Here is a 17,174-nt window from a genome sequence, read left to right on the forward strand (position 1 = left end):
TATCTCTGTTCTATCACTTAGTCTCTTTTTTGAGGATCTCTGTAGGTAGTCCATTGTCCTTATTTAGCCATCTATATGGAATTAACAGTTGTTCTTATTCCATGGTGACTCATTCTGGGACCATTCTCCAACAGTCTTTTCACTTGTCTTATCATCTTTAGCACTCATTTCTCAAGTAGGCTGAAGTGAAGGATCATTTGGCAGATCCAGTAAAGTCATTCGCCATTTATTAGTTGGGATATTGTTTGGTTGCTTCAATTGTCAAAGTATCAGTGGCCTCGATTCAATTGAATGCTTATATTTCTCTCATATGAAGTCCAAGCTGGCAAGTGGTCCTGGGTTTGGACCATGTGTCTGCTCCATGAATTTTCCATTGACTCTTCCATTGGACTCAGTCATACTATTGCTATGTCATCTCCCAGGGCCTAGGGTATTATTTTCAATGTCATTGTCATAACTGGCTCACCACTGCCATGCTCATATTTTAACCCTTAGGAAGGGAGAAAAGGAAATAGAGGGCTGTCAGCATTTTTAAGGAAGTGATCTGGAAGTTTCATGCACATTCTCACTTTTAACCCTTTGGCCAGAACTTAGAAACATGGGCCATACCTAGAAGTAAGGACAACTGAGAAATGTTGTCCTTGGCTGGTCAGCCATATGCCCAGCAAAAACTTGCAGGTTCTAATACTAAAAAGAAGAGGGAACTGGGCATGAAAAGTAGCTGCCCATACCTACTTCATCTGAAATTTCATCATTAAGAAGTTAACATTTTCGTCTTTTGAAATTTTGATGTATTTAGGCTTTGGATTTCAAAACTTAATTGCTTTCTTTAGGGCAAATAAAAACAGCAGGGTGGTGAAACACCTTTTACTGGTTGAAATCAGCTGACACCTTAAGATACATATCTGAGGTGAAGAGGCCGAGCAGAGCAGGCAGGTAATACCAAAGAAAGGGCTTTGTAATGGAATAAGTGGGCACTGATAAAATGGAAGTGAGAAGGTACCAGGGTTAGCCTTTCACTCCCCTCAATATTTCACCCAGGACTATACCTACCTACATTCTTTTTCCCCTAAAGGAGATTCTCTTCATTTCTTATGTTAAAGGACTGCCTACAGGATCCTATACCATGATTATATAATTGTGAATCTGCTGAACACAAATTAATTTCCTGCTTGGATTATGATAGTGTATTGAGTTCAATTCAAAACATTTTCTGAGTGTTTATTCCGAGTTGAGCATTGTGCCACATCTTGGTGAAATAGAAACAATTTATTATGTTGATTTTTTTTTTAAACCCCACATTTGTTTATTTATTTATTTTTGGCTGTATTGGGTCTTCGTTTCTGTGCGAGGGCTTTCTCTAGTTGTGGCAAGCGGGGGCCACTCCTCATCGCGGCGCGCAGGCCTCTCACTATCGCAGCCTCTCTTGTTGCGGAGGGCTCCAGACGCGCAGGCTCAGTAGTTGTGGCTCACGGGCCCAGTTGCTCCGCGGCATGTGGGATCCTCCCAGACCAGGGCTCGAACCCGTGTCTCTTGCACTAGCAGGCAGACTCTCAACTACTGCGCCACCAGGGAAGCCCTATTATGTTGATTTTTAATTTATTTTATTTTTAAATTTTTTGTTGAAGTATAGTTGATTTACAATATTATATTAGTTTCAGGTGTACAACATAGTTATTCAATATGTTTATAAATTATACGCCATTTAGCATTATTATAAAATATTGACTATATTCTCTATGCTGTACATTACATCCTTGTATCTTATTTATTTTATACCTAGTAGTTTATACCTCTTAATTCCCTTCTCCTATCTTGCCCTGCCCCTCATTTCTCTCCCCATTGGTAGCCACTAGTTTGTTCTTTGTGAATCTGTTTCTGTTTTGTTATATTCATTCATTTCTTTTATTTTTTTAGATTACACATATAAGTGAAAACACACAGTATTTTCTTTTTCTGTCTTATTTCACTAAGCATAATACCCCTCAGGTCCATCCACGTTTTTGCAAATGGAAAAATTTTATTCCTTTTTATGGCTGTGTAATGTTCCATTTATAATATTCCATAATATCCTTTTTATTCATTCATCTTTGATGGAAACTTAGGCTGCTTCTGTATCTTGGCTATTGTAAGTAATGCTACTATGTTAAAACAAATTTGGGGTGTTTACAGAACACAAAAAAAGTGTTGCTGGAGCATGGTGAATGGGAGAGAGAGAGGAGATGAAGTTAGAGAAGTAGGCAGGGTCTAGATTCCCTAGAGTCTTAGGTCTCATAGTAAGGAGTATGAAATTTTGCTTGATCTTATTTCATACAACTTGACTACTCTCAGCAGATCTGAATTTGCCCTTTGCCTTATCTCTTACCCTCCTCTGCTTATTCTGGGTAGGCTGACTGTGCTTTAGCCTGAATTATGTCAGAATGTCAGTTAGTTCATTTGGGATATAATAAATCTGGGGGGAGGTGGTAGTACAAAATAAAAATGCAAGGCCCCCTGTTAAAAACATTGTTGAGAATTTCAAGATAGTGACAGCAGAGCATGAAACCGAGTACAGGGCCCAGCTAAGTGAAGGACCTTTTTAAGAGCAGGGCCTTGTGTGACTGACTACACAGGTCACATTCCCATAAAGCTGGCCCTGATCTTGATAAATGTTGCTGAAAAAAAATGAATGCCTTCTACTGATGAAGAAAAACAATGCTGCTGTGAACATTGATGTGCATATATCTTTTTGAATTAGTGCTTTTGTTTTCTTCAAATATATACCCAGGAGCGAAATTGCTGGGTCATAGGGTAGTTCGATTTTCAGTTTTCTGAGGAACTTTCATTCTCTTTTCCATAGTGACTGCCCCAATTTACATTCCCCCCAACAGTTTACTAGAGTTCCCTTTTCTCTACATCTTCGCCAACGTTTGTTATTTGTGTGGTTTTTTTTTGACAACAGCCATTCTGACAGGTGTGAAGTGATAATCTCATTGTGGTTTTGATTTGCATTTCCCTGATGATTAGTGATGTTGAGCATCTTTTCATGTGTCTGTTGGCCACCAAAACAAAAAACAATTTAGAAATAGTCCCTGTCCTAGGAACTCAGATGCTAATGGGGCAGAGAAACAGAACTTCAGCAATTATACATGCTTTAAATGCAAAGTTCAGTGAATGTGGAGGAGAGAACTACTAACTTTATCAGGGAGTGCCTAGAAGAGATGACAGCTGAGTTGGAATTTGAAGAATGATACATTACCAGTCCTTGAACTTGTCGTGTTTCTGCTTCTAAGAATGCTAAACTTAGCAGCAAGGAAATGCTTCTAATTTTGCCACACCCAAATCAATTGATTTATTGATTAAAAACAACTATTATTTAATGCTCATTTTCCTTATTAAAGTTCACATCCAAAATGGAAAAATAAGCTTATTTTCCCCTCAGTAAATTGCAATAATAATTTCTTTCTTGCCTGATTGTTGTTTTTATGCAATGCCAAATGTAGTATGCCCAGTACAGTTCCTAGCATAACACAGTCATAGTAAATAGTAGCTATTTGAATAATAGTTGCATTGGGTTGGAAAGCCAATATTCAGTTACTTTGTTAGTTTTCAGAGCCTCCATTAATTGTAGTAAACAATGCACATATTTAAAGTAAATCATATATTTAATGTCTTTCTAGGAATTCAACAGTTTTAACTTACGTTGTTTTTCAGAGACTTCTTATTTGGAGGTTTAGAATATTTTCTGAGTTTCTGAAGTTTATATGCTCAGTCCTTTTTTTTTCCTTCTAAAGCTCAGTTAATTGGACTAGATAAGCTGCATGACTCAATTACAGTAGCATAGGATAAGTGCAATTTGAGACGGGTGGCTTTGGCTTTTACAACAGAGATACTGAAAATGCTAAGGCTCACAAAATACAGCATTCGTAAGGTCATTATCTTGAAAGATATTTAACTATTTAATTTTGAGTTTCAGTTTGGTTGAAAAACCCACTACCTTATAAACCCTGTTTATTTTATAGATGCCTTGTTAATCTGCTTTGGGAATTGGCAGACCTCTTATATTTGTTTGGAGGAATTTCTAAGGCGATTATAAGAAAATACTTAGAGGTTATTCACTCTTGGCAGCATTATAATAGTAACTAGCTTTAGTAATTTAAACCTGAAAGAATTAAAAATCTTCTTTTAAATCTTAAATTAAATACTATTTATTTAATCTTTCAAAAGTTCTGCAGGTTATTAGTATTGGTTTTATTCCAGCATGTATACTATCAAGAGCATGGTATCTTAGAAATAATTTTCATATTTGTCATTTTTGCTGTGATAGAATTTTATCTGTTCTAATAGGATTTGTTAAACTCTGAAAGATCTAGGATGCTTTGTGTAGGAACAAAAAAATACATACAAGGATTCTGGGAAGAATGTCATAGTTAAAATAGAAATCTTTTTCAGTATAGGTACTCCCGTGAATCAAATGAAAAGTGGCCAAATTATTGAAAGACTTAGATGAAACAATTTACCTAGGCCTTTTTAGCTGGGATCCCATGTTTATCTGTTTTCTGCATTATTGTACATAACATATTATAATGTATTATATTATATACAAGCTGACATCTAATATTAGATATAATATTAGAATATTAGAATTATAGAATAGAATATAAAGAATAGCTAATATTAGAATATTCATCACATACTCAGCATTTCTCGAGATCAGGAGCTCAAAGGTATGGTTTCTGTCAATATTTCCTGTGTGATATTGGATCTGTCTTTTCACTTTTCAGAACTCACGATGATGAGACCTATTGTCGAGCAGCCACCGAGTATGCTAGAGCCTGTTCCCATGCTGGCTACCCTATTCAAGACTGGAGAGATGACTTTCCAGCATGCAGTATGTTTCATTATTTTCCAGCCCTGTGCACGTCTATTAATTTTAGACTTATCGTAGTACTCAAAACTTACCCTAGTGCTCAAAACTAATGAATTGCAAAGACTTGTTATTGATGCAATAATGTTGGTAAACTTTTGCATACTTTTAAAACACTGTAATCTTTGTCTTTCTGTGTCTGCCTTACTTCTCTTAGTATGATAATCTCTAGGTCCATCCATATTGCTGCAAATGGCATTATTTCATTCTTTTTTATGACTGAGTAATATTCCAGTGTGTGTGTGTGTGTGTGTGTGTGTGTGTGTGTGTGTGTGTATACTACATCTTCTTAAGACAAATATCATATGATGTTGCTTATATGTGGAATCTAAAAGAAAAAAAAAGGCACAAATGAACTTATTCCAAAACAGTAAGAGAGTCACAGACACAGAAAACAAACTTATGGTTACCAAAGGGGAAAGGGAGGTGGGGGAGGGATAAATTAGGAGGCTGGGATTAACATATACACACTACTATGTATAAAATAGATAACCAACAGGGATCTACTATAGCACAGGGAACTATACTCAATATTATGTAATAACCTATAAGGGAAAAGAATCTGAAAAAGAATATGTATATATATATGTATATGTATATATATATACATATATATAATATATATCTCTGAATCACTGTGCTGCACACCTGAAATGTACACAATATTGTGAATCAACTATACTTCAATAAAAAATTAAACAAAAAACCCACTGTAATCTTTTTGAGTGTTGAATAAAGTTGATTTACAGCTCACCTGTTTGCCCATTTCAGTTGATAAATGTGATGACAGCTTTGTCCATCGGGATTGTATCAGTTGTTGCCCACCAACCTGCACATTTGAGGAACAATGTCTTGGGAGTAATCTCCATTGTCTTGACGGATGTTACTGCGCGGATGGTAAGTGCTTCATGAAAGAAACCATATCTGCACTCATGGAAACTAGAACCCCTGTGATCCTGATCCAAGAATCATGTCTTAATGTCATCTCTGAGGATGATAGGGCTGTTGTGATTTGCTGTCCTTGTAGGATTTGATCCTTGAAGTGACTTGAAGGAATGGCTGCTTTTCTTTAGTAAAAAGCTTATTCCTTTGTAAATTTCCTAGGAAGTTTGGAACTTTGTCTTGAAGTTACCCATGGCAGATCTTTTGTTCTCTTGAGTATTTAAAGATATTTAATAATTTGTATACTTTCATTTTTTAAAGATAAAATCAAGTGCAGAAAAAAAACCTTCACATTTTGGCAGTACAAGATTTTAGTCCTGATGTAGTTTTAATATTTGAAATTAGAAGTAACATAGTAAGTGATAGAAACGGGATTTAAATCTGTTATACTGATAGACATTTATAAGAACATTGAGGATTTACTCAAACCCTTTTATTTTTACAGATTAAAAAAAATAGAATCCCAGAGATGTTAAGTGATTTTCCCACTGTCATACACTTAATATGAGTGAGGACTACTTGGAATCAGATCTGTTGACCTCAGTCCATTGTTCTGCCAGTGCTACTCTAAGTGCTTTGGACCCATGCCAGGCCTAAACTGTTTGTTACCAGCCAATGATGAGATATGGAGTTTGCACCAGAATATAAATCCGTGCACCAAAATATAAGTCAATGCTTCCTTCATCTAGAGAGTCTTACTCTGAAAAACAGATCAGCTGAATCAAACAGTGTGCTTAGTCACACTGGTTCGACCACCTTTTCTCATGAGAGAGAAGTACTAAATGCAGTTCTACTGAACTAGCCCTTTGAGAAGCACTGCTTGGCTCTTTATTATCTGTGTGATGATAGTGTAAATCTCTCACTTTGACATAAACAGAAATAAAACCAAGAATATATTTTCTCCCTCTTCTCCTCCCCTCTTCCCTCAAAAGCAAAGAGACATGAGTTGCCCTAATTCTGTGTACTGTGTACTGTGAATCTTGAATTTCTGATGGCAAGTCATGGGATAAGAAAGTTGAAAACCACCGAAATAGACCCTTATAAGGTAGCTACTGATTGAGACAGAGCCAGGCTGTTGGTAACCTCCTTGAAAGTAAAGAAACTTGTTATTTCCAGCACCTAGTGTAAGCAAGTGTTCAATAAAAGTTGGTTGAATTATTATATTCAAAGAATACAATCTTTATTATTTCTTTTGTGAATTTGATATGTGTTTTTCTTAAATAGGCCTCATAATGGAAAATGGGACTTGCATCTCCTTGGAAAATTGCCCATGCAATTTTCATGGATTAGCTTATTCAGTTGGTTCAAAAATTGAACAAGAATGTACTGAATGGTATGTGATTAACGTACAGCTAATTATTTCTGGATACTTGACTAGTTGACCATTTTACCATGACATATGTTTAAAGAAATATACTTTTTATTGATTTTTCTTCCAAAAATTCCAAGACACAGTTTTCCTTTTATTTGAAGCCTTACAGGGACAGGGTGATGGGGGGAACATCTATATTTTCTTTTATGATATAATTCTCCTCACTTCCCTTGGTAGTTCTATAAAAATCTTATATCCATGTGATGAACTGTTGAATTGTCTTGTTATTCATAATCACCAATTTGCACAAACTTTTACTCTTAGAACTTGATGGTTCTCTTGGCCTTCTCTATTGAGTACCTTAAAAAGTGACTATCCAATTTTTGGTCATGATTAGAGACTCTTAGAAATTCTTCTTAACTTAGCTAACTAAGACTATTATAGCCAAAGATTAAATCCCTTCAGGGCAATCTAAAAAGAAACAGAGGTGTAAATGTCATTAGGCAATTTTCCCTTAGGTGTCTGTGTATATAACTGAAATGTAATTGAAAACTAACCCTGTTCTTAGATACTAATTTGAGTCCCTGCCATTCTGAGACTGCTTCTGTCCTCCAAAATTCATACCTGCTTGATGGTAGAAGGTAGAATTTATCTTACAAAGGGAATATCTTTTCTCTCTCCTTAATGTCTGATGATGCTCAAAGTCAACTTTTAAAATTTTTAGTAGATGAGTTAACTTATTAATCTTAACTCTCTCTATATATATTTCTCTAATGATGTGGGTAAATACTTTATTGTGTGTGACCTTTTTTGGTTTAAGCAATAAGGGAAGGACAGAAACAGAAGTTCTCTGCTTAGTGTTTTTGTTCTTGACTAATCTGTACTCCCTTAGTGTCATCTTTATTGATTTTTAAATATGGCATGCAATAAATAATAATTTAGGTGCTTGCCAGTCCAAATTTGTCAGTTAATTGAACTTTTGGAGAGATATTTTTCAAGTCAGATTATTCCGAACCTAAAAAACATGATACATTTTGGTACATTTACCAATAAGTTATTGCAAATATTCATACAGTTTCTCTATACAATTAGATTAATATTTTTATCATTTCATTTAGTGTATGTGTTGGTGGAGTTTGGAACTGCACTGAGCATGACTGCCCAGGTAATCTTTTAAAATGTTTTTAAAGACAATGTCTTGATTTTCTTGAAATTGAGGAGGAAGCTAACACTGATTTTTGTAAGGTCATCTCATATAAATGCAGTGATTTCTAAATCCAGATATTAAGAGGATAGTGGAAAATTGAATAAATGATAGCTCTGAGCAGACAGCTTTGGGAAAAATTTACTAAAAGAGTAGAAATATTCTAAAAAATATGTGGGACAGCTATCATTTAATAAATTTTAAACTAAATTAAATAATATAATTTAGTAAGTTTGTCAAACTAATGAATTTTAAATACTTTAGTTAATTTTTTGATACCTAAATATTTATCCTAAGTTGACCTACTTCTTTTTAAGAATAAACATAATTTCTTCCTCCTTCTCATTTTCTCCTTCTTCTTCTCCTTCCCCTTCTTCTTCCTCTTCTTCCTCCTCTACTTCTTTTTCTTCCTCTTCCTCTTCTTCTTCTTCTTCTTCTTCTCCTTCTTCCTCTTCTTCCTCTTCTCCTTCTTCTCCTTGCTCCCCTTTACTCCCCCTTCTCCTCCTTCTCCCTCCCTCCCCCCCCCCACCTCCTCCTCCTCCTCCTTGTTCTTCTTTTTTGGTAGTTCAATGCTCTGTTGTAGGTGATTCTCATTTTACTACTTTTGATGGTCGACATTATTCTTTCATTGGAATGTGCCAATACATCCTTGTAAAAGGAACTGGAAAAGATAAATTCACAATTACTTTACAGAAAGCTCACTGTGAGCAGGTAAGAACATTTCAAAATGACCAGAGGAATGTTCATTTTTTTTGACTCAAACTTCTTATCTCGGTTAAGAAAGGTAACATGAATGGGTATAGTTATTTTCTTCAAAAATAAGACACCATTGATTGTTAAGATGCATCATTATTCTATGTAATACAAAGAAAGAAAACATGTTGATGATTAATCTGTTATACTATTAATATCATGAATCCTGATTTCAGAGATATTAAAATATCTAAAAATCTAAATATCTACTAAAATATAAGATATTAAAATAAATTCAGAGATATTAAAATATACTTTAAAATATATCTTAGATTAAATAGTGCATATTTATTGTACTTTCTTTCTTAAAAATGGTAGTTGTTTATGTATAGGTTTTTGGAACATTTCATGACTGCACAATAGACAAGAAGCTTTTTGTTACTTCCAAACTGCTCTCTTTTTTTTTTAAACATCTTTATTGCAGTATAATTGCTTTACAATGGTGTGTTAGTTTCTGCTTTATAACAAAGTGAATCAGCCCTACATATACATATATCCCCATATCTCCTCCCTCTTGCATTTCCCTCCCACCCTCCCTATCCCAACCCTCTAGATGGTCCCAAAGCACTGAGCTGATCTCTCTGTGCTATGTGACTACTTCCCACTAGCTATCTATTTTACATTTGGCAGTGTATGTATGTCCATGCCACTCTCTCACTTCATCCCAGCTTACCCTTCCCCCTCCCCGTGTCCTCAAGTCCATTCTCTATGTCTGCATATTTATTCCTGTCCTGCCCCTAGGTTCTTCAGAACCTTTTTTTTTTTTTTTAAGATTCCATATATATGTGTTAGCACACGGTATTTGTTTTTCTTTTTCTGACTTACTTTACTCTGTATGACAGACTCTAGGTCCATCCACCTCACTACAAATAACTCAATTTCATTTCTTTTTATGGCTGAATAATATTCCGTTGTATATATGTGCCACATCTTCTTTATGCATTCGTCTGTCGATGTGCACTTAGGTTGCTTCCATGTTCTGGCTATTGTAAATAGAGCTGCAATGAACATTGTGGTACATGACTCTTTTTGAATTATCTCAGGGTATATGCCCAGTAGTGGGATTGCTGGGTCATATGGTAGTTCTGTTTACAAACTGCTATCTTAAAGGTGATTTTTGACAGAAATTAACAAGTTTCACATCATTCTAAATAGATATAATGGATTTTTTAGCATTCTGGAATGTTTATTTTAAAGACATTTTCTTGAAAGAAGCACATCAATAATTTGTAAACAAAGAAACCCAGATCTTTCATTCATCTCTCTCTAAATCAAGTAGTCAAAATTTTGCCAAAATCTTTTTTTCTACTTTCATTCCAACATAAAATGGTTGTTTCCAACAAAATTCCAGTCTACTTTGTTAGCTGTTTTTTAGTTTGATTTTTTTTTTTCTTTTGCAATATGTCAGCTCTCCGTTAACCTTCTGCATGGAACAGTAATTCTCTTTGTTCTTTTCTACATTGAATTTAAAAAATATTTAATATACCACAAATGAATTTGGAAAGATACTTTAATTATGCACTATGAAAAACAGAATTATTGGCACTTTATTGAAAACATTTCTATTTAATAATCTGTGTAAAGTGTATGTATGTATATGGTATATTTAATGTACTACATAAAGATATATTTTGTTAGTAATGGGGCTACATTAGATTCACAATAAGATGTAATAACTACTTTATTATATTGCTTATTCTCAAGTTTTCTATATACCATAAATTTTTATCCATGTACACTCTCTCCTTTCTTTTCTCCTTTCTCTCCCTCATCTTCTCCCATTTCCTTCTCCCATTGGTCCTGTCCCTTTCTATGTCTTTCTCTCTCTCTCTCACTCCTTGAATTGATAATTTGATTTTTATGCAGAACCTTGGCTTGGTCTGCCTTCAGTCTCTAACTCTAATTCTGGAGGATGATTTCAACAAACAAGTGACCCTTAGTAGGGGAGGACAGATTCTCACCAGTCCTAACCAGGGCTTCAGTCTGAATGGTAAGAAGCAATGCTGATGGTGTACTTTTCTTACATGAACAACGACAGCAGCACAACTTCAATGGAGTCTTCTCCCATTAGCCGACTAACCTAACATTTATTGAGTGACTATGTGTTGTCAGCTCCTCAGCCAGACTTAGTGGAGACCGCCATGTTTATGGGACCCAGTGTTTATCTCAAGTGGACTGAAGTTTGGAAGAGGAGAGATACAAGTAAACAGCCACTTAAAAATATGATAAACCCAAAGATATGCATAGGGACTTTTGGGGTCTAAATGATTAGGTACAACTCACTCAACCCTGCAGGTATGGTCAGGAAATTTTCTTAAGGAAGGGACTGTCTCATTGAGCATTTACAGCTGAGGAATTGCCAGGATGAAGGAGCTGGGGGAAGTGTTCTAGGCATAGCAAAGAGGAGAACTATGCAGTATGTTTAGGGGGAACTGTAACTACTTTGGCATTGCTGCAGCATGAAGAAGGTAAGTGTAGAATGTCCAGAGATGAGAAGGAGGGAAAGAGATGGGGATGAGAATGGGGAAGAGCTTATTTTTTAAACTGAATTATAGTTGACTTACAATATTATATTAGTTTTAGGTATACAACATAGTGATTCAATATTTTCATGGATTGTACTTCATTTAAAGTTATTTCAAAACAATGATTGTTATTTCCTGTGCTGTACAATATATCCTCTTGCTTATCTGTTTTATACATAGTAGTTTGTATCTCTTAATTCCATGCGGAATGCCTTATATACAGGGCATCATACTTTGTGGTTTTCCTGGGAGGCCCTGTTCATGCCTGTGTTCCAGTATAGTTACTAATAACAGTCTGTTTTGATTTCACAAATGTCTTGAATTGTGTTATAAATTACATGGTCCCAGTCAATATCGTGCCAGGATTTTTTTTTTTTTTTTTTTGCGGTACGCGGGCCTCTCACTGCTGTGGCCTCTCCCGTTGTGGAGCACAGGCTCCGGACGCGCAGGCTCAGCGGCCATGGCTCACGGGCCCAGCCGCTCTGCGGCATGTGGGATCTTCCCGGACCAGGGCACGAACCCGTACCCCCTGCACTGGCAGGCGGACTCAACCACTGCACCAGCAGGGAAGCCCCGTGCCAGGATGTTGATTGAACTTGATGTGAAATTGAATACGCAATTGTTATTATTTGACCATTTTTATGTACAAAGATGACAATCTCATATGCTTCAACCAAATAAGCAATGAGTTTTAATGAGGAGACTAACTTTGTCTTTTTTTTTTTTTCTTGGTAGACTACTATAACAACACTATGGAAATGTCTTTAAGAAATGTTAGACAGGAGGCACAGATAATAGTTAGGATATTATTAGAGGAGGGCATACAAGGAATGAGGAGGAAACTGATCCAAGACAGTGACAGTAGAGATGGAGAGAGGAAAACAGATTGAAATTTTATTTAGAAAAAAAGTGCTGTCAACTCGGTGATGGATTGGATTGGGGTTGGTTGGGGAAGGACAACAAGGGGAATGAAGTGATCAAAGAATGATTCTCAGATTTCTTGGTTTGGTGACCAGACTGATGGTAGAAATTGTGATAGGGATGCAGGAGCAACTCTTCTGGTTGCAAAAGTCAAATTCAGTCTTGAGCACAAGTTTCTCGTCTCTAAAGATGTCTCATAAAGTGGCACTTCTCTAGTGCTGTGCTCCCCTTTGTGCTGACAGTTTCAAAGGAATGGGGAATTTTTGAAAAAGTGCCCCTTCCTTATTGAATCATGACCAATTCGTGGGAAAACACAGACACACACACACACAGAAACACACACACACGTTAAAGAGATCAGATTTCAAATGTCTAAGGACTGTCCACCCCCACCATGAGATGCTTGCCAACTGAAATTACATGTGCACCTGACAATCTATTAAAAATATCTGCTGAAGACCCAGAAGGGAAATAGAAGAAAAGAAAGCAGGCACAAGGTGGTGAAAATTGGCCCTGGAGCACAGGAGCAGGAACTGGGAAAAAGTCTTTTGGAAGAAGACTCCCGATGTTGTACATTAGCATTTCGGAACACTGCCTGTGAGTCTCAAAGCTGATTTATGTATGTTCTTTTCTTGCAGGAATTGTTGAAATTCAGACTCTGTCATCCTTATTTATTCTTCTAAAAACCACGTTTGGTTTAAAGATTCTGTTTGCTATAGATGGGGAAAGAGTTTATATTCAGCTCACTAGTGCGTGGAAAAGAAGAACGTTAGGTCTGTGTGGCACGTTTAATGGGAACATAAGGGATGATTTTCTGTAAGTATGATCTCTGTATAGCTAACATAATTTAATGACTAGTAATTTAGAGGATATAAATTCTTACATTAAAAATGTTTACTTAACTAATAAGAGCATAGTACTCACTGTTCCAAGAGCTTTACATGGATTATTGTATTTAAGTTTATATAAGTATTTAAGTATATAAGTATTTAAGTATTTATATAAGTATATAAGTATTTAAGTAGCAATCCCCTGATTAGTATCTCTGTTTTATAGATAAGGAAGCTAACTGAGGCACAAAAGTGACAAATAAATAGCTCAGTCACATAGCTCAAATACAGTGGAGCTGGACTTTGGATTTAGGTAGCGAGACTCAAGAGCCTGAAGGCTACCCACAGAATAACTTCCCGTTATTCTCTCTCTGCCACCTATCCTATCAAGCTTAATGGTATTTTATGTAAAAAAAATTTTGCTGCCTTTAAAAAGTCTTACTATCATTGGGTATGAATGATAGTAAATTATACTTTAATAATACTGATATCATTTGGTATGAATGATATCTCTAAAGCAACATTGTGGCATCTAAGTTAATTGGATTTTATGATAGTTGGTGTTTCATTAGGAGAAAAAGCAATAAAATACATTTATACTCCTTGTATTGACAAAGCACTTACACCTACATGTGATAAGACATGGTGTATAACTTAGTGTAAATGCTTTGAGCACCTGTTATTGTGCTAAGCACTGTAGGACAATAAAAGCAGTAAGACATAGTTCGCATCCTCAAGGAGCTTATATTGTGGATTGGGAGGGGACAGCCGTCTTTCAGAAATAATTTGTTCTAGGCGAGGTATTAATCACAATATGTATAAAAATACTGAGGTGAATTCAAAAAGTTAAGTGTTAACTTGTGTGGTTGTGGCTAGAAGCACAGCAAAATTTTGAGTAGGTCAGTGTGGGCCAGGTAGGCGGGGAACGTTTCCTGGAGAAGCCATTCTCCAAATGCCATTAAAAAAACACTTCTGCATATTCTTCTTGCTTTGGGTTCTGTCCCCTCCCTAATCTTCCCCATTAACTCCTATTTATTTTTGAAACCAACTCGGTCATTATTTGCTTCAAAAAATCAGTTTGTATCCCACCAAAGTTAATTTTGACTCTGTTATCTATGAAAATCTGTCATTTATCTGTCTGGTTACCACTTAAAACTGCAAAGGCTTTGAGAATAAAGACCGTGTCATTAATCCTTATATTCTTAAGAACTAGCATAGTACCTTATATGCACTAGACAGTTGAACTGAATGGAGGTATAGGACTTTTGATGTGGCACCAAGAAGAGAATTTGGATCAGCAAGGAGAAAGGGCATTTACATTTTTTAATTTTAAAAGAGAGTTTCTTTTACCTTTTCTCCTGCGTAATTAATTTGCTTTTAGGTCATTTACGGGTTTTGTTTGTTTGTTTGTTTCATTTATTGGTAGATCAGAATATTGATTTCTTATCAATTTGTGAAACAGAAACTATATTAAATGACTTGGTTAAGATGTTCAGAGGAGACATTAAGCCTTTTCTCTTCCTGTTTGTCAGAATGGGTTAGTAGTCAATGTTTAACAGATGGCAGATCTGTCTGCCTCTTTCTAAGGCACCAGTCTTCTCCATGTATAAACATTCAGGCCTGATAACAGTGCAGGATAATATTTCAGAGTCAGAGATAATTTTCAAACATTGTTTAGCTTTCCAACATAAGCAGTTAAAATTCCTTGCGTCACAAAGTTAATGTGAATCTGCAAACATAATGAATGGAACATATTAATTACTTGAAAATTTATTTTGTATGCCTTGTTTTAGTAAGTTAACTACAGTGAACTGAAAGGCTATTTTATAAAATGAATGCAATAAATAAATGGGTCTACATTTCAGCTCCTTTTTTTGGTATTTATTGTTTTAAGTGAATTAAATGAAATAAGAGCCAAGCTCTGAGTCAGTTCCTCCTGGGAATCCTGAGTACACCTATCACCTTGACCTATTTTATTGTGCTTTGTAGGGATGAAGAGGGATGGAGAGGGAAAGAATGAGAAGAGCTAGTGCAAGTCATGCAATTTCTGTGAGTCTTCGTGTTCTCATTGGAGCAAAATTAGATTTTGGATTGGGTGTTTGTTATAATTCTATACATTTCCAGAATAGTTTCATTTAGAGGAATAGGAAAAAGAAGGAAAGGGTGGCTACAAGGGATGAGCATGGTGGAGTAGCTTGTGTGGCTCCCTCTTTTCCTCCTGTCTTTGTGGTGAGAGACGCCATATAGCTTCATATTGGTGAATGAGATAAATGGTAGGCAAAGTAGTTATGTTTATTTGGACACTAAGAGAGTGAAGATAAATGCTACTCTACTATTTGGTCGTGTTGTAGCAATTCATGCAGTTATGGCTTGCATTAGTGACGTTTTGCTTGGTCAAAGCTTCCTACAGGAAACCTAGTCCAAACTGATTCTCTAAGTAGTTCTGACAGTGTCTGGCACAGCTCCAACAGGGATTGTCATTCACTATTGGCTGATGAGTTACTAAATCTTGATGACTTCTGGAGGGGGCATTTTAGTGTCTGGCTCTTAAACATTGTTGTGGTTTATAAGCCTGAAGGGTAGATATTTCTCTTCCATTTTGGTTTGCTGAGGGAACTGAAGAAGTGAGAAAACTTGGGTGAAGAGTGCCTCTTATACCATTTCTCCTTAATTTTCACTTGGTTTGTTTGCCCAACCTCACAGTGGAACCTCAGTATGTCAGGCCTCATAATGAAAATTGAAATACTGAACCAGCAGTGTAGACTATTTCTTCTTTAGGACATTTGTTTTTACCCTGAAAAAAATCACATGAGCTCCCTACCTCCACCTCCCTAAACCACACGCATTCATGCTTTGGTTGTGTGAGTGATATTTCATCAATGTGGTGTGAACTACATTTGAATCTCGCCTCTGACACTTAGCAGCTGAGTGAACATTAATATTTCTCTAAGCTTCTGCTTTGCCTTCTCTCTAAAATGGGGATAATGGTGTGTCCTTCACAAGGCTGAAATGATTATTAAATAAAACCATGTATGTCCACAATTTGAAACACTGTAAAGTCTTAATAATAGGAAGCTAACACTGTGTATATTTAAAAATGTAATAAAACATTTCAAGCGCTAAGATTTCTTTGTAAATTTAAAAAAGTAGTATTCTCGTTTTTCAATATTTGAAGACTCTGAAGGAAGGAAATGAATGGGAGAGGCTAAGAAAATATTATATTTGCTTTCTAGTTCTCCATCAGGCATGATAGAAGGTACCCCACAACTTCATGCAAATGCATGGAGAGTTTCCTCCACTTGTTTTGCACCTGTTCATGTTCCTATGTTGGACCCCTGCAACATTAATCAACAAAACAGTAAGTCTTTCTGCATGTAAACCTAGGAAAAAGTTCTCTTTATTACTGTAATTTTGTAAAATTAGATACTGATTTTAAATTCTGATTTTCTTCATTATGATCAAATCGATGCCATTCTTTATGTATTTTTATTGAATACATATGCCTCTTTATGTAATCTAGGTTACTTTAAAAAAGAACTCCAGAAAATGACTCTTTTATTTACTACTCTGCATTCATAAATTTACTTATTTTAGGTGTTCAGAAATCCCTCAACTGTTCCCAAATGTGAGCTAGCATTTTGGGTATTTCAGATTATTTAAATGCTAAAGAAAAATCTCTGGAAGTATTCTAATAATGCTCGTATAGTCTTGGGATATTCAACTTCGGTTCCATAGTGTGACAGTGTGTGTGGATTCTCCTGTTTATTGGTGTCACACTACG

General features: G+C 35.8%; 1 protein-coding gene across 2 annotated transcripts in view; it reads left to right on the forward strand.

Moving 5' to 3' along the window:
- Nucleotides 1-17,174, forward strand: part of OTOGL (otogelin like) — a 147,375-nt gene that overhangs the window by 38,386 nt on the left and 91,815 nt on the right. For both annotated transcript variants that reach the window (XM_059081626.2, XM_059081627.2), the window contains exons 11-18: nt 4,764-4,870; nt 5,678-5,803; nt 7,073-7,181; nt 8,279-8,325; nt 8,930-9,075; nt 10,984-11,107; nt 13,202-13,379; nt 16,627-16,751. In XM_059081626.2, coding sequence (XP_058937609.1) covers nt 4,764-4,870; nt 5,678-5,803; nt 7,073-7,181; nt 8,279-8,325; nt 8,930-9,075; nt 10,984-11,107; nt 13,202-13,379; nt 16,627-16,751 — 962 coding nt within the window. The remainder of the gene's footprint in view (nt 1-4,763; nt 4,871-5,677; nt 5,804-7,072; nt 7,182-8,278; nt 8,326-8,929; nt 9,076-10,983; nt 11,108-13,201; nt 13,380-16,626; nt 16,752-17,174) is intronic.

The sequence above is a fragment of the Kogia breviceps genome, chromosome 12 (genome assembly GCF_026419965.1).
Source record: "Kogia breviceps isolate mKogBre1 chromosome 12, mKogBre1 haplotype 1, whole genome shotgun sequence".
Lineage (NCBI taxonomy): Eukaryota > Metazoa > Chordata > Mammalia > Artiodactyla > Physeteridae > Kogia > Kogia breviceps.